Source organism: Hippopotamus amphibius, chromosome 12 (genome assembly GCF_030028045.1).
Source record: "Hippopotamus amphibius kiboko isolate mHipAmp2 chromosome 12, mHipAmp2.hap2, whole genome shotgun sequence".
NCBI lineage: Eukaryota > Metazoa > Chordata > Mammalia > Artiodactyla > Hippopotamidae > Hippopotamus > Hippopotamus amphibius.
In genome coordinates this window covers 77,482,206-77,503,914 of record NC_080197.1, presented here as the reverse complement: position 1 = coordinate 77,503,914, position 21,709 = coordinate 77,482,206, and the positions used below count along the sequence as shown (strand labels likewise).

The following is a 21,709-nucleotide window of genomic DNA, read 5'->3' as shown; positions in this document are numbered from 1 at the left end:
CTTGGCCATTTGCATTTCCTTTGTGACTTGTGTGTCCTCTGCTAAGGCTCAGTTTTTATGACTCTAAAAAGCTAAAATGGGGTCTTCCCTGGTGGTGCAGTGATTAAGAATCCACCTGCCAATGCAGGGGATATGGGTTCAAGCTTTGGTCCAGGGAGCTCCCACATGCTGTGGAGCAGCTAAGCCCATGTGCCACAGTTACTGAAGCCCACGCGCCTAGAGCCAGTGCTCCACAACAAGAGAAACCACCTCAATGAGAAGCCTGCACACAGAAACGAAGAGTAGCCCCTACTAGCGACAACTAGAGGAAGCCCACGCACAGCAATGAAAACCCAATGCAGCCAAAAATAAAATAAATTAAAAAAAAAAAGCTAATGGGCTTTGAAGTCACACGCACCTGTGTTTGCATTTTCTCTGAGGAGATGGGATAAAGTAAGCCGAAGGCATCTAAGCTCACCCCCAGAATGATTGTTGTGAATTTGCCATAAATGTGTACTTAGTTGTTGTGTTGCAAGTTCTGTTGAGGCACTTTTGTCTTTTGGATCATTGCAGAAATACGGGGTTGCAGAAGGCAGGCCGCTGAGTGAGCTAAGGGCCATGGCCAAAGCAGCTGGGCAGGAGTGCCCTGTGTTCACACCGCCTGGAGGAGAGACCTTGGACCAGGTGTGTAGCCCTGGGGAAAGTTGCCACATCCATGAGCTTGCTATGGTCAGAGTAGCTGAAATCTGACTCGTTGTGTAAGCGAGATGTTTCTGAGTTGTAGCTAAGCAGTTTGGACGTTGTTTGGTTCACAGAACAACTCTGCAGGATACCATTTTTTCCCCTTTTAAGCTGTCCTGTCTTTCTCATTTATTAAATTGGCCTCATTACTGATAATGGATTTGAGGAAATGGGTTATTAGACGGTCCTGTTCAGAAAACTCCTTGAATAGGGAGCAGTAGCCTTCGGATTGGCCGTTGGCGTCAGGGCAGCAGGTGTGGTGGTGCTCAGGGCAGCAGTGGGCAAAGCCCAGCAACTTGGGCAGCAGGGCTGTCCTGCCTCCCCTGCCCCTGCAGCTCTAAGTAGCCCTGCTTGCATTGCTGTGGAGTGTTCTGCTTTTGAGTTTTGTTATCGGTGATTTCCCCCTTATTTTTATTTTTCATAACTTTCTGGTAAAGACTTTGTATTAGTTTAGTGAGGGAAGGTTTTTTATCCTTGTTGTTCTAATTGAACGGAAGTACCGGATGCAGTTGCCTAAGTATTCCTAGTTTCCTGCTATTTTACAGGCTTCTGTTTGCCCGTAGCTTTCCCCAGCTGGACTCTGAGCACTTTCAAGTCAGGAATTAGGCTTTGTATCTCACTCACCTTTCTTTGTCCCTAAAATGTTTTCATGGGTCCAGAAATCTGGTGGGCGCTTACTTACCAGTGTCTGTGGAAGTACTGACTGAATGAATAGAAATACAGCGTTTCATCTGCTTCTGTAATTACTAACAATGACGTGTAGAAACAGTCAGTTCTGTTTATGTCTTAAAAGTCATTAATGTCACTTTATTTCGCTTTATTTTTTTCTTTCCTTGTAGGTGAAAATGCGTGGAAAAGACTTCTTTGAATTTCTTTGTCAGCTGATCCTGGAAGAAGCAGGTCAGAGTGAACAGTTTTCCCAGGAAGCCCCGAGCAACTGTCTGGAAAGTTCTTTGGCAGAGATATTTCCTTTAGGGAAAAACTGTGCCTCCAAGTTTAATTCAGACAGCAGCGATCCGGGATTAGTGGCCAGTGTCTTAGTTGTGAGTCACGGCGCCTACATGAGAAGCCTTTTGGATTATTTTCTGACCGACCTCAAGTGTTCCTTCCCAGCGACCCTGAGCAGGTCTGAGCTCACATCAGTCAGCCCCAATACAGGCATGAGCGTCTTTATCGTAAACTTTGAGAAGGGAGGAGAAGTGAAACCGACCACCCAGTGTGTGTGTGTGCACCTACAAGGCCACCTGACTGGGGTAACCAAAACTCACTAAAATTTAAAAATCTACATCGAAATCTAACACATGTGAGCCTCTGAGGGAGTGCCTTTGACTTTATTTCCATTCCCTGCTAATGCAGACTTGGAAACAGTTAAAAAGCTATCCATTATAGCAGGTTATAAAGCTCAGATGGAATCAGAGCCACGTGAAACACTAATGGAAAACCATTGAGAATTAACTTCTTTTGTCTGAGTACAGTTGGAATTTTCCAGGGTAATTTTACCCGTGGGGGATCTCAGTATTGCAAATTGGGGGATTAAGAACCCTGTTACTATGGGGTTTGTTGCTTTTTTTTAATGTCCTCTTTTTGGCTATTTTTCTTTAATGTCTGAAAAATCTAGCCTATTTTATTGGCTCTTGGTAAGATACTGTATTTTTTTTTTTTTTTTTTTTTTTTGCTATCTCATCCAGTGCTTGGAAGATGGAACTATTAGTAATTTCCACTCCATATTTATGTGACAATATGTTATATTCAAAAAGTCCTTTAAAGGAGAAATGCCTGCCATCACAATTTATGTAAAAGCAAACAACACTAAATGTTTACTATAGAAATCAACTGTTGGAATTGTTTACTCTGGGCGGTTTAAGATGTAGATGAATGTGGAGTGTGGTTGCAGAATCGTCTTGTGAGGAAGAAGCATCTCTGAGACAAAATTTGTAAAGAAGGAATCTGAGAGGGGGAAGGGAAAAGAGCAGTCTTTCTTATTTAACCTGTAGGCCGAAGAATTTAGTTTGAAGATGGTGCTGAAGAAAGTAAATGGTTGCTTCCCAGGAGCCTCAGAATAAAAGAAGGGCTTCGCTGAAAAGAACTGTGGGGATTTTTGTGGAAGGTACGGTTGAGGTTTCCTCTGTTTTCCACCAGATGGCACTGGAGAAAAGGGATTTTGGTTAACTTAATTCTGTACTAAAGATGGGTCCCTCTGAGGTCTTCATCGAAATGGGGAAAGTGTTTTCCGTGCAGTTTGCTTTTAAGTTATCATGTTGATGAATGCCGTGAGTGTCAGCTCACGAGAAGGTAAGACTGAGGCTGTCAGTTAAGGCTAAAGTCACGTGTACTTATATGTCAGGTTCAGGATCATGGTCCTCAGTGCATCCAGCGCCACCGGTGTTTATGCCAGTATTGGAGCAGAGCGTGTGGTCAAGCGCAGAGGAAGTTCACTGCGGATAAAAAGTTGGAAAGTAATTGAAAAGGACAAATAATAAATGTCCACATCCCCACCATCCAGAAGTAATAACTCCCCCCTCCTTTCTTAAACAAGAACAATACATTGAGATGTAAGTAAAGTTCCTTTAAACAGCTGTCACCGGTCCTGTTTCCTCCTGTTCTCTGCAGAGGTGGGCAGCGCCACGAGCCTGTACACCCATCCATCCTTCACGTGGCCACCTAGTGTCATAAAGGAACGGTATTATTCTGATTGTTTTAAAAATGTACAAAATATCAAGCTGTCTGTATTCTGTATTTTCCCTTATTACATGTATCTTGGGGCTCCGTATTGGTATGTATAGATCTGGTTGCTTGTAACCACAGTATTCTACAGAATAAATATAGTACCTTTTGTTTCTTTATTCTCATATCAGTGGATGTTTTAGTGTATTCAGTGTTTTCTCATAGAAACAATGCTTACAGGAAATAGTCTTGTGCTGTTATAAAAAATGTACATCTCCAGTTTGACAAGAGCCAGTGGCTTTCTGAAGTGGCTGTACTATTTTTCAGTCTCACCAGAAGTATTCTTGAGTTCCCGGTTTCCACATTTTTGGCAACACTTGATTTTGTCTGATGAACTTTTGTAAATCTGATGAGTGAGAAATACGTCACTATTTTAATGAGCTTTTCTGTGACTGCTGGAGTCTGGGCCTGTTTTTCATGTGTGTGTTGACCATGAGGATTGCCTCCCTGGCGAGTCAGCAGCCTGCGTGCTTGGTCTGGTTTTCTGTTGGACTGTGCGGCTTTTTCTTAGTGAGTTACAGGACACCTTGCAAATATCCTCCAGTTCACTTGTCTGTGGTGTATGTTATCATACATCTTTTTCATATGTGTTTTTTTATTTTGAAGTTAAACTGATATACCTTGTTCTTCATGGTTTCGGGGGAGTTAAGGGGTGTTTTTAAGAAGCCTTCTCTACCCTGAGGTCATATCCTAATTCCTTTTCCTTACAGTATTAGAGGATTTTTTTGAATGTTAAATCATTAAATTATCTGGAATTTGTGTATGGCATAAAGTCTTAAGAATTCAATTTTATATTTTTTTCCATGTGGTGAAACAGTTACCCCAGCATCTTTATTAGGAGTCTTTCTTTTCCCAGCTGGCCTGTGATTCTTGACCAGACCCCCACGCACCCACATTTGCTGGAGTGCGTCTGTTCTGTTGTAGTGAGAGCTCTGGGTTCCCACAAGCACTGTTGTTCTCACTTACTGTAGCTTTGCAGCTGAGTACCTGGTAGGGTGAGCACCTCTATTCTATACACATGTTGGAATCAATTGATCAATTTCCAGAAAAGTTCTGGTGCACATTTAGTTGGAATCGCATGTCATTCATTTATCTGGTCATTCGATAAATATATTTCAAGCATGGTACATGCATGCCAAGTTATTATAAGAACTATTAGACTATTGTAAGAACTGTGGATATATAGCACTGAGGAAAAAATAGGCCAGGTCCCCATCCTTGTATAACCTGTACTCTGTCAGGGAAGATAAATACATGACCTGTGGGTGTGGTCCGTGCAATGGAGGGAAATGAAGCGGGGAGGCCGGAGGGAGGCATGCAGCTTTCTTTGGGGGACACACAGAAGGGCTTCCTCGGATGGGATCGGAGGAGAGAGAAAGCCCTGCTCACCTGTGGGAGGAGAGGAACCCAGACAGAGTGGGGGGCGCAGGGCCCCGAGGAGGGTTCGAGCTCTGTGTGTGGGACCCAAGCTGGGGGCGCTGGACAGACGACAGGAGAGTTGGGCAGGGAGCAGAAGGACTGGAGGGTGGAGGGGTGGCTTTGTGGCCTGTGCTGGGACTGGGGTCGTCTGTTGATGGATTGATGTCTGGTGGGACCGGGCAGTGACACAAGGAAGGTTTGTGGTCAGAAGACCTGTATTCGCTGCCTTCTAGTATTGTGGCCAAGCAAGTCTCTTAATATCCCTAAGCTGCTGTTTCCTCACGTTAAATGGAGAGTAATTATAATAATGTATGTGTGTTTTGGCAACCTTTTGGTTTTGACACATCAAACCTACAGAAAAGAGGCAGGAATGATACAAGAACCTCCTTGTTTTAATCTCTACCCCGATTCGCCGCTTGCTTACATTTTGCCCCATTCGGTTTGTCGCTTACATTGTGTGTTTTCCCTCTGAAACATTTGAGAGTAAGTTGGAGACATGCCCTTTTCCCCTGCAAAATTTCAGTGTGTGTTCATCTTAAGAGCAAAGATGTTCCTGTATATAGCCACAGAATAAATATCAAAATCAGGAAATTTGATATTGATAGATTGTATTATCTGGGCAACAGATCATATTTAAATTTTGTCAATTATTCCATCGATGTGCCTTGCGGCTAATTTTCCCCAGCATCTAGTCCAGGACCACGTGCTGCATTTCGTAGTCCTGCCTCTTCATTGTTCTTTGATCTGGAACTGTTCCTTAGCCTTTCTTGACCTTGTTATTAAAAGAAAAAAATACGGGCTACAGGCTAGTTATTCGGTTTTTCCCATGCTTCTCTTTATTAGATTCGGGTTATGCTTTTTCGTCAGAGACACCCCAGGAAGGAGGTGGGTCTTGTCAGAAGCCACATGAGTTGTATCACCAAGTCCATCGGCCATAAAATGACTGTTCATCTGGTTCCTCATTAAATTGTTACCTATACTTTTAGCCCCCATTGACTATTTTCTATCTCTATTTCTGTTTCTGTATGTGCTAGTTGGTATCATGCAGTAAGGAAGAACGTTCCCTTCTGCCCTTCTTATTTATTTATATCACTATGAACTGGGGTTCTTATTCAATGACTTAAAATCCAGTACTATCATTATTTTATGCCCAAATTGTCCCAAATTTGTCCTTTGGGAACCTTTCCCAGCTGCTTGTTGTGTTCTGTTGGGATATTCCCGTCATTCTTTAAGCACGTCTTTCTATTCTGACAAACAGGGTGCTCCAGCATCGTCTAATTCTTTCCCAGCCCCAGTCCCGGGAATCAGTGTTTTCTCCAAAGAGCCCTGGTTCCTTTTAGTGGAAACGGCAATTAGAAACCAAAATCTGGGTGTCAGACATGTTCACTGCTAATCTAGGTATTCCTTGTTATTTTTGCATGAAATTCCCACGTGTGAATGCGTATGCCACATTTATAAACTGTTCTATTGATGACACGTGGACCCTTTCCAGTTTAGAGGTATTTTGAAAAAGCTGATGCAAATTCTGCTTTTTTACAAGTCTTTTTGCAGATACGTGTTTTCATTTCTCTTGGGTAACCATCCAGGAGTACAGTTGCTGGTCATAGAGTAGGTGTGGGTGTACGCTTAATATACAAGAAAGTTGTCAGACCTTACTCTAGGTCTGTGTGTATGTATATACACATAGGCTTTTAGATATTTATACTATTCTAGGCTATATATTTGTTATGAAGCATAACTTTTTTTCTTAATAGTGTTTTTTATGAGAAGTTGTTAATTTTCATAAGAAATTTACCATTGTGTTTGTTTTGTGGTTATTGCTTTCTGTGTTCTAAGAAATCTCTGCCTACCCCCTAACTATGGAGATATTCTGTTTTCTTCTAGAAGCTTTATAATTTTACCTTTCCTGTTTAGGTCTTAATCTATCTAGAATTAGTTTTTTGTTTGTTTTGTTTTTGTTTTTACTGAGTGTCAACTTTATTTTTTTTTCATGATACAAATTTATATTTTATTTTTAAAAAATTTTTATTGGGGTATAGTTGATTTACACTGCTGTGCTAGTTTCAGGTGTACAGCAAAGTGAATCAGTTATGCATATACACAGATCCACTCTTTTTTGATTCTTTTCCCATGTAGGCCATTACAGAGTATTGACTAGAGTTCCCTGTGCTACACAGTAGGTCCTTATTAGTTATCTGTTTTATATATGGTAGTGTATATATGTCAATCCCAATCTCCCAATTTATCCACCTGGAATTAATTTTTGTGTATGGTATAAGGTGAGGGGTTGAGATGCATGGTTCTTCATGTGGATGTCCAGTTTTTCTAACAGCATTTGTTGAAAAGACTTTCCTTCTCCCTTGACTTACTTTAGTTCCTTTGTCAAAAATCAGTGGATCATGTGGGACTTCCCAGGTGGTCCAGTGGTTAAGACTCCACACTTCCAATGCAGGGGCACGGGTTCCATCCCTGGTCAGGGAACTAAGATCCTGCATGCCACACAGCACAGCCAAAAATAAAGCAGCTAGATACTTTCTAAATAAATAAAAATCAGTTGATCATATAAGTGTGGGTCTATTCCTGAATTCTTCATGTCGACTTTCTTTTGCTGTTGCAGGACATTTGTATCTCCACCTACATTTTAAAATAGACTTTATATTTTAGAATAGTCTTAGGTTTACAGAAACATTGAGAATTTGGTACCAGGACTTCCGTATACCCTGTGCCCAGTTTCCTCTGTTACTGGTATGTTACATTAGTATGGGACCCTTGTTAACTAATGAAGCAGTATTATTAACTAAAATCCACGGTTCATTCACATTTCCTTGGTTTTTACTTGATGTCCTCCTTCTGTTCCAGAATTCCCAACCCCATCCCACACCGTGTTACATTTAGGGTTGCATCTCCTTAGGCTCCTCTTGACTGCGACAAGTTCTCAGACATTCCTTGTTTTTTGGTGACCTTGGCAGTTTTGAGGAGGACTAGTAGGATGTTTTATAGGATGTGTGTATGTTGGAATTTGGTGTTCTTCTCATGACTAGAGTGAGGTTATGGTTTTTTGGGAGAAGACCACAGAGGCAAAGTACCATTTTTATCACATCATATTAGGAGTACACTCTGTCAACATGACTTATTTCATTTGATTGTTGATGTTGATTTTGATGTTGACCTTGATCACCTGGCTGAAGTGGTGTTTGTGAGGTTTCTCCACAGTCAAGAGGCTCTTCTTTCCCCCCTTTCCTGCTTGTGCCTTTTGGAAGGAAGTCTCTGTGCACAGTGAGGTTTATGCCCACTCCTTGAGGACAGAGCATCCACAAAAATTACTTGGAATTCCTCTGCCTGAGAGATTGTACTCTTCTCCCGTTTATTTATTTATTCAGTCATTTATTTCGCTCCGTAAGATTTTGAACTTTTGACTTGATCGAGACTTGTTTGTTGGCCCTGTATATGATGTATGTTGATGGACTTTCTGTCTTTTCAGAAAGACTGTCTTCTGTAGTTGTCGGGTTTAATGCCCTATAAATGTAAATTATACGACATTCATGAGTAATGTTGCTTAGATACCTCTAATCCTTCCTGATTTTTTTGCCTGTTTGCTTACTCAGTTACTGAGAGAGGAATGTTCACATTTCCAACTCAGATTAGTACTTGTCTATTTCTCCCTTCATTTTTATCAGTTTGGCTTCATGTGTTTTGTTACTCTGTTTTTAGAGACATAAACATTTATGATTTTTATGTCTTCCTTATGAATTAGCCCTTTTGTCATTAAAAAATGTTTCTCTTACCTGTGGCAGTACTCCTTAACTTGCAGCCTATTTTGTTTGCTATTCATATAGGAAGCCCAAACTTCTTATGCTTATAGCTCATGGACTGAATTATGTCCCCTCAAATTCATGTGTTGAAGTCCTAGCCCCAAGTAACCCAGAATGTGACTGTGTTTAGGGAGAGGGCCTTTAAAGAGGCAATTAAGTTGGGACTTCCCTAGTGGCGCAGTAGTTATGAATCCACCTGCCAACGTAGGGGACACAGGTTCAATCCCTGGTCTGGGAACATCCCACATGCCTTGGAGCAGCTAAGCCCATGAGCCACAACTACTGAGCCTGTATGCCATAGCTACTGAAGCCCATGCAGCTAGAGCCTATGCTCCGCAACAAGAGAAGCTACCACAATGAGATGCTCCCGCACCGCAACGAAGTGTAGCCCCTGCTCACTGCAACTAGAGAAAGCCCTCACACAGCAACAAAGACCCAACTCAGCCAAAAAATAAATTAATTTAAAAAAAAGAGGCAATTAAGTTAAAATGAGGCCAATAAGGTAAGTTCTAATCCAGTCTGACTAGTGTTCTTAAAAGAAAAGGAAATTTGTTCACACTGAGAGACACCAGGGATTCCTAAGCACAGAGGAAAGACCAAGTGAGGACACAGTGAGAAAGCAAGCGGTGCCTCTAAGCCAAGATGAGAGGCCTTGGAAGGAGTGAAACCTGCTGGCACTTTGACCTTGGATTTCTGGCCTCCAGAACTCTAAGAAGATAAATTTCTGTTGTTTAAGCCACCCCATCTGTGGTATTTTGTTATGGCAGCCCTAGCAAACTAATATAATATCTTTCCCTTTTCTTTCAAGTACATCTTTTGTAGACAACGTATGAGTATTTTTATATGACCATTGGTGCCTTTAATTGTGTTTTATTTATATATGATCTAATTATTGGTATGATTGGATTTACTCTGTCATTTTTCTGTTGGTCCCCTCTGATTTTTGTTCTGCTGTTCTTCCTTTTCTCTCTTCTTTTGGGGTTACTGAGTATTTTTTAGTATTCTCTTTTAATACTTTTATTGGTTTTTTGCTAACACCTCTTTGCATTGTTTTTATTATTGCGGGTGCTTTAGGAATTACATATGCATATATTCATATCACAGTGTACTTAAAATTGATGTTGCATGACTTTCACAGTCTTGCAACCATCTAGTTCATTTATCCTTCCCATCCTGTGTGGAAATGTTGCCACACAGTACAGTGTTGTAATTTTGCTTTAAGAGGTATTTTAAAGAAACCAAAAAAGAAAGTATATTGTCTATTTGTAAGTTGTTTGAATTTACCCACATTTTTACTATTTCTGATGTTCTTCTTTGTTTTCTCTAGATTTTCTATATGGTGTTATTTTTTTTCAGCCTGGCAACGAGTTTTCTGTTTTTTACCTCACCTTCATTGTTTTCCCCACTTTTGAAGGATGTTCTTGCTGGATGTGTAACTCAGGGTACATAGGTTTATTTTCTTTCAGTCTTTTCAGTGACTTATGGTTTCCATTGTTTATGATGAGAAATCAGTTGTAAATCTTACAACTATTCACCTATATGTAAAGTTTCAGTTTTTTGCAGCACTTTTCAAGATTTTATCCTTGTTTTCAGCAGTTTTACTGTGATATACCCAAGTGTGATTTTCTTTGTGTTTATTTTTCTTGAGGTTTACTGAGCTGCTTGTATCCGTACATTAGTTTTTCATCAATTTGGGGGGAATTTCAGCCACTATATCTTCAAATATTATTCCTCAACTTTTTCTGCACCTGTGCTAGAACTCCACTTACACATATTTTGGACAGTTTGATATTGTCACACAGATCACTGAGACTCTGGTTATTTTATTTTATTTTATTTTATTTTGGCCTCACAGCATGCAGGATCTTAGTTCCCTGACCAGGGATCAAACCCATGCCCCCTGCAGTAGAAGCATGAAATCTTAACCACTGGAATCTCAGAGAATTCCTGGTCATTATTTTTAACATATTTTTTTTTCTTCAGATTAGATTGCACATTAACTTTGTTATCTTCAATGACTATTCTTTCATCTTCAGTCTACTATTTAAGCCCATTTAATAAGTGTATTATTTCAGATATTGTGTCTTTCAGTTCTTGATTTCTTCTTTGTTCTTTTTATTATTTCTTTTCTCTGTTGAGATTCCTAATCTCTATATTCCTTATTACCATTCTTTCCTTTAAAACCCTTAAGTATATTTATAATAGCTTTAAATATAATATTTAAAGTTCCTGCTGCTAATTCCAAGATCTGGGTCATCTAATGATTGGTTTCTAGTGATTCCATTTTCTCTTGACTGTGGGAGCCTGGAATAGGGCATCTTTCTTTAGAGCGTTACTGGGATCTTGATGTGGTTGTGTCTGTGGGTTTTTTTGTTTTTATTTTTAATGTCTCATTAAGGGAAAACACAAGCTAGAGTGATCAGAAATCCAGTATTGATTAAACTTTTCTCTTGTTTTCAATAATTCTGTCTGAATTAGTCAAAATTGCTGAGTTCATTTGTGTGTAGAAAAATCTTGACTATTTTAAAATTCTGATTTTCTTTAAATTTTGCTTGCTCAAGATTTTCCCAGTGCTCCCTTCCCATAATTCCTTTAATTCTCATATTGTGACATACTTTTATGTAGTAATACAAAAAAGAAAAGCTAAGAGAAGCTGAGATAAATTTTATTTCTTTAACAGAAGAAAGGAAAAAGGTGGGGTTACATTTTTATAAATATCTATAAATATAGAGCGATAGGCAAAAATCTTCCAAATAAATAAATAAATATTGCCATGTGCTAAGGGACAAAAGACATTGTGAGGCTCCCTTGGCTCTGCCAAAGAGAAAACCCCAATGAACCAATTTTCTGCCAAAGTCCTTTCCATGTAGTTTTCCAGTAGCTTTTATACAGTATGATACACCCAACGGAAGATGAAAACTAAAGAAAATAGTTGCCATGCACTGCTATATAGTATTATACATAGTCTGAGTGTTTTGAAATAGGAACTTGTCCTTCAAGTTCAGCCTAAAACCATAGGTGAGAGCAGTTGGCCGATGTCTCTCTAGTAAGTAAGAGAATGGATCAGTTTCTAAGGTTGGGTGTGTGATGGCAAAGGGGCGGGGGGTGGGGAGAAGGTGACAGGGAGGAAGCTGCTCTCTACATCTACTCTGCTCATTCATATTCTGCTCTTTAGGTGGCCATTTAAATAGAGGTAGGAAATGGGGCCCCTGAGGACGACTGAGGACCCCTGCTTGGTGCTCAGCTGCTGTGTGAGGGTTGGTTTTCCTCAGGGTAGTGCTGGGGCTCCTGGGACTGAAAGCTGTCTTCATTTGGTGCCCGCAGAACTTCCAAGGGGAGTAAGACCCAGACGTGCCAGCCTGGGAGTGTTTTAGCTAAGCCTCGGCCACGGCTACAGGGCGGGTAGAGGTCATGGTGAAGAGCGGACAGTGCTGGCTTTTCCCAACTCCTACCCTGTGGTCCCTGGTGGTTGGACTTCTTTGCCCAGAATCCTTGATGCCACTTCACAAAAGGGCACAGTTGGCACAAAAACCTAACCCAGAGCAGTCCCTTTGTCTCAAGGCGCCTCCTGCAGCATTTGTGTAGTTCATCCAGAATGAGTCATCGCTCAGCCTGGAAGCAGAGGCTTAATTAAGTGCCTCTTAGGAGAGTTTGAATTTATTTCCATTTTGAAAAACAAATCCTAGTGGGGTGGATTTTTAGGAGCTAGGACCAAAGCCCCTGCTCAGGCCTGATTCACTCAACCCAAAGGCAGGGGCCAAGAGGCAGGGCTCTATCAGGCCCACTTGAGAAGAGCAGGGTCACTCTTGGCTGGGCTATGGCTGCAGAGAGAGAGCAGGGGCAAGTGGGCCACCTTACAGGGAAGGTACGTTTCTAGCTTGATCCCTGCCTCCGTTCTCTAAGCATTCATTCTGGCTAAATTTTGAGCAGCCTACCGCCAATCTTGTTGACAGCCCTTCTCCAGAGATGCTTAAGGAAGAACGAAAGCTTGAGATTAGGATTTTCGTGGGTTTGCTCAGTCGAGCTGTTAATGTCCCAGGTCAAGGTTGCAAACTCAAATGCCAACAGGGTCCAGGCAGGTGACACAGAGCAGGGGGCAGTGCAGAACCTGTTCTTAATGCTAGACTGATAGGAGAGGAGAGGGAAGGAGGAGGGGGAAACCCCTTCTCTCCCCGGGGAGCGCGTACAGGTGGGAGGAGGAAGGCGAGAAACTGCAAACCTCCAGCCTCAAAGGGCGATCCCCCGGGGACCTGCCACCCCACCTCCCCCGCACAGGATGGAAGGGGAGCTGGTCCTCCCCTACACTCCACCAGAGACGGTTCGGTTTTCCGAGTCGGGCCGCCCTAAGCGAAGCTGGGGAAGGGCCGACAGCGCTCGGCGGCCCCCAGCCCGGCGCGCGCGTCCAGTCGGTGGCCGCGGAGCACCCCGAGCGGGTCGCTGGCTGCGGGGCCGCCGTCCTCGGCGCTGGGCCGCTCGTGGGAGCAGGAGGCGGGCGCGGGCGTGGCGCGGGCGCGTGGCTTGAGCACGCTGAGCGGGTCCCCGCCGTCGTGCGCACTGCGCGTGTGGCGCCTGGGCCGCGCGGTGGCGAAGTGCGGCAGCGGGATCTCGTTCCTGCGCGACAGGAACTGCGCGTACGGGGGCGGGTTGGTGCCCGGCAGGAAGGCCCGCTTGGCCCGGCCCAGGCTGACGAGGAAGCGGTGCTCCGGGGAGTGGTACACGTCGTAGCCGTTCTCCAGCGTCCGCTGCCGGAACCTGCAGCTCTCCGGGCTGAAGTGATGCTGAAAGCGGGGCGGGGCGACCGGGTGAGGCCGAAGCCCCTCCGGGAGCTGGATGGGACCAGCTCCACCCTGGGACCCAACCCTCCCACCCACTCTGCTCGGGCCCGAGCCTTTAACCCCGTCGTGCCCTGCTGGGCAAAAGTGATTTACACCTTTCCAAACTGCCCGGCCTCCAGCGCGGTTCCGACTCGCAGGTGGGGACAGCCTCGAGTATCTCGCGGCCCCGCCTGGGGACCCGCCGCCGGCACGTGGCTGCCTGGGGCCGGGCTGGACGGAGCCTGTGTCCCCGCGTCCGCTTTCTGGACTTACTTGCAGCCTTGTCCCGCCCTCTCTCTGCCTTTTGAACCTTCTTTGAGCTCAAAGGTGGCTTGGGTGTCTCCTCACCTGGAGACAGGTGGGCTGGGTGAGGGGATATAAGTGAGCGGACTCCCGTCCGAGATAGAACAGAGTTTGGGAACTAGGGACATGAACTTCATCACCAGGTGACCTGCGTGGGCCCTCACTCTGCCACTAACGAGTGTTGGGTTTTGCTGAGTGCCTGCGAGGGCCTTTACCTATTATGTCATTTAATCTGCAAAGTCCCGGAAGTAAGTATTTTCCAGATGAGGACTCTATATATCTATATGCGGCCAACAGGTATGTATGTATTTATTTATCTATGTTTGTTTAACAGATATTTATCTACTCTGGGCCGGATACTGTGGTAGGTGCCGGGACACGGCAGTAAGCAAAACAGAAAGTAATTGCTCTCTTGGAATTTCTGGTGGGAGGAGCGTCTGAGATCTGCAGTCCTGCCCCTGTCCTATGTCCCAGTGCTTTGGGTTATGCTGTGCCCCACAGTTTGGGAAAGCCCTTGCTCACCAATCCTAAAGACCAGCCATCACAGCTGGGATCTGTTGCAGATCTTGAACTGGGAGAACCCCACAGGGCATGTGGTCCATCCCATTTGATTTTTCCCAAGTGAGGAAACTGTAGTTGAGAGAAACAGGGAACTTGTCCAGGGTCAAGGATGTCTAGTAACAACATCATGAGACCCCAATGGCTTCTCACCCTTTATTTCTAATGGACTTTACAACATGAACGTATGTGACTTAGGACCTGGGCCGCAGACAAGGTGCTGTGCAAGATACAAAAATGGGGACCGAGGGGCAAGTCGGACTAGAGGCTGAGAGCCCAGGTACCCAGAGCCAGATGGCGTGGGTTCAGACCCCAGCTGTATAAACCTGAGCATTTGATACTTAGACGGAAACAAGTACTCAGTGAAAACATCACCAAGGGACTCTGCACGTGGAATCTTTAAGCTATAAAATTCTGCACTTTGCCAGAGCAATGAGATAATTATTTGCAAAAATTATCCAGCACAAAAAGAAACTCACAGATCCAAAAATGTTGCCTCTGAAGTCCATGCAGAGATACCTCCTGCTCATCACACCTGTTATCACCACGAAGCCTGCATCCTCTGATCTGATCATCAGGGCACCTATGGAGAAAATCATTCAGGTCAAAACCGGGCTTCACATCCAATCCCCACCTCCAAGAATCCTCCCTTGATTGATCTTAAGAGTGGTGATGATTTCACAGAACCCTCCCCTTGTCCTTGTTCAGCCTCTTTCTTCTGGCTCCCCCTCCCCCGCATCTCCTCCTTTACCCCTCCTTGCCTCCCGCTTCTCCTCCCGCCAGTAAGGAGCACCCGGAATCCCCAGCATTCTTCCACCTGTGCCAATGCATGTCTCTCTCTGCCCGGACTCTTTATTTCCTCCTTTGCCTGGCTCATACTTCTTAATGTTTGCAGTGGTGATCACATTCTCCCAAGCCTTCTGCTTTTGTGATTTTTAAATAGGTGCCCAGATGTCTTTCAAGAATCCAGCTTGCACGTGCAGCCTGATCCTCCACCCAGGTAGCGGTGCAGGAGTCAGCGATACAGCAGTCCACACGCTTTGTATGTCAAGAACTGTATTTGAATTGATCTTCTCCTCCCCATTCTGCTTCCTGAGGTCACTCCTGCTTCAAGGCCAGGCTCGGATGTCACTATTTTATGGAGACTTTCCTAATCTCCCTAATCAACATGGACTGTTCTTTCTTCTCAGCCCCTCCAAACAATGCCTCGCGTCTATCAAAATGTGTATCTCATCACCTGCTTTAATAAGTTCACATGTGTAGTGCCTCCCTAGAGTGAGCCACTTAGAAGCAGATGGTTTATCTTTCCATGTAGATCCCAGGATGCAGGGAATTATTTTTTGCTTCTTCATCGCTCTTCTTGGTCCTTCGCTTACTTGGTGGTACCCCCCAGGTACAGCCCGTGTCAAAAACTAGCCCTGGACAAGGGCCTGAAACCCATGTGTACTGTCTATACCCTGAGTAACTGACAACAGCTTTAAGTGTGACCCCCCTCAGCCACCCCAGTGGAGACTTGCAATTTTAACAAGTACCAGTGACTAGTTAAATAAGTAAGGTCTAAAGTTTCTGTTTTGTGGCAAAGGTACAATGAGACCATAAAAGGTGTGATATGTGTGCTAATTGAGCAAGACTTCCTCCCCAAACACTGTTTAATCACCTGACATTTTCTACTAGAATCATTTCTTTAAATCTCGGGGCCTCTTGCCTTTGCTGACCACAGAATTTCCCCATGCATCTCATTTGGCCTCACAGTCTGCAGGGAGGTAGCCCAGGCAGGGGGTTGAGTCTCCTAGAAATGTAGCCTGGGCCTCTGGAAATGCCAGGCATCTGTGCCCAGTAAGTGGTGGCGCCTCACGGGGTGACTTATAGCTCAGATCTACCCCAGGTAGGCTTAGTACAAAGTCCTCCGAGGGGAGCAGCAGGCAATACTAGACGCTAGCTGAGCACAGAGAAATCAGAATGATGTGGGGCAGAGGCCACGAGGCTGGGAGCAAGCCCAGGCAGAGGGCCAAAGAGGAGAGGGCACTGGTTTCCATGTTTGGCTAAGGATTAGGCTTAAGGGAAGCTTCTGGAAGTGGGGTGGGTTATGGGAGGTACAGAGGATATTAAATGCTCCATAACGGGTCTGCCGGTGTGTCTCAGATCTACAGTTAATGTTGAGAGAAGGCCTGAGAGTGTAAGAAATTGTTTCTAACCTGATGACTTTTCAGTCTAGTCAGGGAAAAAGAATTACACTTCATAACTGTCTTTTGAGAGGTTGCACTCTGAGCACTTGACACATTTTAAATTCTCAAAACAGTTGTTACCGGGACTTCCCTGGTGGTCCAGTGGTTAAGACTCCCCGCTTCCACTGCAGGGGGCGTGGGTTCCATCCCTGGTCGAGGAACTAAGATGCCTCATGCCGCAGGGCATGGCCATAAATAAATAAATAAATAAATTTTTAAAAGCTGCTATATTGTTAATGTCACAGCATTAACATTGGAAGTAGCCACCTCCCGATTTAAATGATGAGGAAACTAAGGCGCGATTCAGACTCAGGTCAGCGACACTAACATCTCTGCCCACAACCCTGGAGCTCGTCTCCAGCTGAAATCCCGATAAGCCTCAAAAGACACAATCAAGGGCCGGAATCCAGGCCATGGCCTTGAGGCCCCCTGGTCATGGCACCCCCAAGGGGGTCACAGTGCTGAGCCCAGAACCACGGTGCTAGGATTCTGGTCCCTGTTATGCCACGTACTAATTTTGTAGCCTCTGACAAGTCATCGCTCTTGCCTCAGTGTCCTCAGCTGGAAAGAGAGAAGAATCACAGCTGTCCTGCCTACTTCCCAAGGCTGCCACTAGAAGCAAATGGATGATGCTGTAAAAATGCCTTGAAAATGTTTAGTAGGTGGAAAGGCCCCGTGAAGGATGGCTGACCTGCCCCTGATGACAAGCCCATATTCGCAGTTGCTGGCCGATGCCTGGGTCCCTGTGGGCGGTGTGCATGGTCTCCAGGGCCAGTGGGGACAGAAGACAGCCTGCAGGGGGATGGGCAGCCACTGCCTTGAGGACGCACAGGCTTGAATCAAACCCACAGGAGCCGATGCGAAAGCCCAGCAAATGGAAGAGCCGACTCCCCTCTCCGTACAGGTGCCTGAGGCAGGTCTGCACAGACTCAAGGGCAGAATTCGGCAGAAAGAAGGCACAAACCACTGGCTTCTGGGGCCACACCTGTTGGAGGCTGGCAGGTGTAAAGGACATTTCCTTTTGTGATGCCGTGTCTGTGTATGTGATACCAGAAGAAGCGTGGGACCTGGGTCCAGGTGTCCCCTAGGTCATTACTGCCTATGGGACCACAAGCCAGTTATCCGAGTTCTTGGACCTCTGTTTTCTCATATGGAGTAGAACCATTTACTTCATTTGGTCATCTTCGGAATGTAAGGAGATATTTTTATCTGCTATAAACCCACTTTCTAAACACCAGTGATTGTGACTATCACCATTTTGCCTCAATCTCTGCTATAAAAGTAGGAAATTATCTGCCCTATTCTAGTCTCATGGCCAGTAAACAATAAATAAGATGATGGATATAAAGTGCTTCGGGATCCCCAAAAGAAAGATAATGTTTTGAAGGGTTAAAGAGCCCAAGGATAGCTCAGCTTCAAGTAAAGAAAGTGACACTGGGGAAGGCGGAGGAGGTAAAAAGATCAGGATCTGGGAGCGATATTAACCAGGGGTAAGAAGCATCTCTTTGCTGCAGTTTCTACACAGTGGGGCCATGGGGAGTGGAAGGGTGGCCTTGTTCATAGAAGGAAGGAGACACAGACATTGGAGAGGCTCTGCGACATGAGCTGTGATCCTGAGGGTAGAGAAACTTGTAGGCAGATAATTTCACAACAACCAACAAACCAAAGATGGCTTGAGCACTCAACTATTAATCAAGAATTTAGTAAAGCACAATAATCAAGTGAACCACATTTCACTGGAAATGTATAATTAATTAGGAGGGAACAAAAAACACCCCACATCTTTCCATCAATGTAAAACCATTGCTTTGTGTTCATGCGGAGGTCATTACAAATCCTTCTCCAGACTGTTACTTAGTTGTGCTCAGTAGCTACACACATCAATGTTTCTTCTTTCCTTTATGGGTAAATTTTTATCTTAGTATGTCTATCATCTATCTATCATCTATCTATCTATCTATCTATCATCTATCTATCTATCATCTATCTATCTATCTATCTATCTATCATCTATCATCTATCTATCATCTATCTATCAATCATCTATCATCGCTCTCTCTCTATATATATATATATGTATATAATGCTCATGATAACTGATTTGAATAGTATAAAAGGTTATATAAACTGGGAAAACTGTCTCCCTCCCACCCCTGACTCAGTCCCTTCCCCAGTTTCTTAATTGCCAGAGACACAAGGCTTAGCTAAGGTCCATATACGACAAAACAAAATCCCATTTCTATTTAAAAAAAAATCTGAAATCAGTTCAATTCACTTTGCGTCCTCTCAGTCATTTTAATTCATTCTACCTAGCGCTCTGTGCTTTCTTGGGGCCTGAGGTCAGTGGATATGAGAGGGCAAGTTCTATGATTCATGCTGCAAAATCTGTAGGCTGAGCCCTGCCCTCCTGGCACCCCTCACAGCCCTTCCGCCACCCCCATCAGGACATGTCTTTGGGGGCTTCCTTTCATCAAAGGGATTCCATGATTCTAGTTTAATAAGCATTCTCTAATTGTGTGCAGCCCTTTCTGTGTATAGGAATCAAACTAGTTTACTATAATCTACTATCCTGCGTTTAAAATCACCTCTCAACTTGAAGTGAGGGTGGCCTTCCATGAGAGGTGCAAAACTGTGTTTTCTAAAAGTCTGATCATGAGCTGGGAAACATGAAGGGTTGAAAGCATGGAGCTGCTTGAAGGGTTGGGTCTTCTTTTGAAGTCACAGAGCTTTGCATAATGTCAGACACATTGTAGATTCTGCTAAGTAACCACTGAATAAAAGGGGCAATACTTTAGATGCATTAACTGTATCCGGATTTATTTCAGACTTTTGCCATGGGACTCAAACTTGGCTTCCATAATGTTGACTCCCAAATCCTACTGTATTTCCCTGAGTTCTGGAAACTGTTTGGTATTTGGGGAGAACATCCTCCTTTCTTTCACCTCCTGTCACCATCCATTGAGCACTTGAAGAGGTCCAAACTGTTGGCTTTGCACATACATCTATCTCGCTACCAGGTTTAAGACCCTTTGACTCTTAGCAGAATTAATGTCTTGCATACAGCAAGGCCACAGCAAAAGTACAGAATAATTTAGTGCAACAATAAAGGGCAAGTCATTATTCCTATAAGAAAAAATTTTTTAATTAAAAAGAGACTGTGCTTACTCTTTCATTCCTCTGGTTGAATCTATTTTGAATTAGTTGCCATTTTTCTGTATCCTTGGAGTAATTTTTACAAATTCTCCAAAAATAGAAGACCTTTTGCAATATTCGTCCTTCTTCCACCCCATTATCCCTTCTGGGGACATCAAAGGCACAGCTAGTTGATTGACTATTGTGGACTGTGGTCCAACTTTCCGCAAACCTAATCTTTAAAAATATTCTGGTTGTCTCGTGTTTTCAGTGAGTTCCCAACCAGCTCGATTTGCTAATAAGTGGAACTTTCAGCTCCACAGAGAAGACTCACCAGCTCATAGCATCCTGGGTACCACTGAAGCCCCTAGTAAGCCTATTGGATGAAGAGTGCATGGATGGATGGATGGATGCACTGGGTCAGACTCATCAAGACAGCATTCCTGGACAATCTAGTCTTTAATACATTTTCCCTGAGAACTTTTATAAGGCCAGCATACTAGAAGCTCCGAGTTGGAAAGAGCCTCTGGGTTTATCTATTCAAAGCCTCCATCTGGTACAGGAATCTTCTTCACAGCCTCCACGGCTAACACAGTCCAAATTTCATGAGCCAAAGCTCGGTATCTACTGCCCAATCTGGCTTCTTTTCCTCCCAGCCTTCTTGCCTATCTTTTGTACATTTTTTGACTCTTTGGAAAGGGCAAAGAGGAAGTGGCTGCTGTTGTGGGAAGATGGATTTTAATTAAGGTGGAAATTATTCTTGTTGGGAGAAACCAATAAACACTAATTGGGAAGGTGGGAGAATCTTCTCCCAGGATTTAAACACACACACACACACACACACACACACACACACACAGATCCTGGGCAAGAACCTCTGGTCCAGCCAAGGCCACCCCAAGTCCCTGCAGATGGAGGCACAGAGCAACCCCCACTTCTTCCCAGCCTGGACAGAGCCCCCACTTACTGTAGATGGTCTGCTGGGGTGAGCCATCCACGTGGCCGTCCCTGTGGATCTGCAGGTGGTAGCTGTTCCTGGCTGTGGCCGTGTACAGGTGGATCAGGCCGCCCCAGCTGGAGCCCAACAGCGGTGAGGTGTTGGGATAGGCTTGGACCGCACAGCCCAGGGTGCAGACCCAGAGCCCCAGGCGGGCCCCCAGCATCGCTGCTCTCTGAATGGCTGGCGTGGAGTCTGAAACCCGACCCTTCCTCCCTCACTCCACGACTGGCCCTGCTGGCCTGCTTCTGCTCTTCCTTGCTGGTTTCTGGCCTGAGGCTCCTAGGCTGCATTCCCTCCTTTTTTTCCCTTGGACTTTTAAAGGGTAGCAGTGTGACATCAAACAGGAAAAACTCCACTGTCCACATCCTCTGTGTTGTAATCAGCCCATTTGAAAAGAGTACAGGGACCTCTGAGGCTCACGGAAGGCACGTCAGTTCCAGACACACACACACACACACACACACACACACACACACACACACACACACACACCTCAATTTCAAGCCAACGCTCCCAAAAGTGAATGATGTGTGGGCAAAAGTTATCTACGACTCTGGGTTGTCTGCTGACCTGCCCCACTTCCACCAGGAAATGTGAAGGCAGCCAGTGGTTCTGAAAAAATCCAGCTTCAGTCATGCAGTCAACAGACGCCTATGCAATTAATCTTCCAAGTCCACTCATTTTGGTTTTCTCAGTCCTTTTAATTCCAATCAGGACCAAAGCATCCAGAGCTTTCTCTGTCCATGGCACTAGGTGGGTGCTTTAAGGGAGGGACACAGGATAATCCAGGTCAGTGTCAGGCAGTGGCGTCCTCTGAGACCCCCTCCTCGGGAAGATATGGGAGCTGGAGGCAGAGGCACAAAGACCACAGTTGCCACCTTGGGAAGATTCCAAGATGGGAAGAAAGAAGAAAGACCTCAAAGTCACTGCTCCTTTGTGAAATGCTGAGGTTTGATCTCTCAGTTTCCCTAATTTGGACTGCCAAGGGCAACTTCACTGCTA

The 21,709-nt window shown here is 44.5% G+C and overlaps 2 protein-coding genes across 7 annotated transcripts in view; one reads left to right on the top strand and one right to left on the bottom strand.

The window, feature by feature from the left end:
• The window catches only part of TIGAR (TP53 induced glycolysis regulatory phosphatase), a 32,488-nt gene extending 28,649 nt beyond the window's left edge, over nt 1-3,839 (top strand). For 2 of the 6 annotated variants that reach the window (XM_057703497.1, XM_057703498.1), the window contains 3 exons: nt 553-663; nt 1,560-1,973; nt 3,065-3,838. In XM_057703497.1, the coding sequence (XP_057559480.1) occupies nt 553-663; nt 1,560-1,973; nt 3,065-3,184 (645 nt within the window). In that variant the 3' untranslated portion in view covers nt 3,185-3,838. Of the gene's footprint in view, nt 1-552; nt 664-1,559 lie in introns of all 6 variants that reach the window. The other 4 variants (XM_057703500.1, XM_057703495.1, XM_057703494.1 and 1 more) reach the window with 4 other exon arrangements.
• A 9,179-nt stretch (nt 3,840-13,018) lies between these two features.
• On the bottom strand, nt 13,019-20,870 carry FGF23 (fibroblast growth factor 23). The gene is made up of 3 exons (XM_057704146.1): nt 20,675-20,870; nt 14,830-14,933; nt 13,019-13,453 (listed from the first exon to the last, which is right to left on the bottom strand). The coding sequence occupies exons 1-3, from the start codon at nt 20,868-20,870 to the stop codon at nt 13,019-13,021; spliced, it is 735 nt and encodes a 244-aa protein (XP_057560129.1).
• Between the last annotated feature and the right edge of the window lie 839 nt (nt 20,871-21,709).

What these genes read in the sequence shown, in the direction of transcription:
- FGF23 (XM_057704146.1), bottom strand. Translation starts at nt 20,870, where the DNA reads ATGCTGGGGGCCCGCCTGGGGCTCTGGGTCTGCACCCTGGGCTGTGCG. An exon ending in ACCCCAGCAGACCATCTACA is followed by an intron (nt 14,934 to 20,674) that starts GTAAGTGGGGGC and finishes TTTTCTCCATAG; the next exon opens with GTGCCCTGATGATCAGATCA. An exon ending in GAGGCAACATTTTTGGATCT is followed by an intron (nt 13,454 to 14,829) that starts GTGAGTTTCTTT and finishes CCCCGCTTTCAG; the next exon opens with CATCACTTCAGCCCGGAGAG.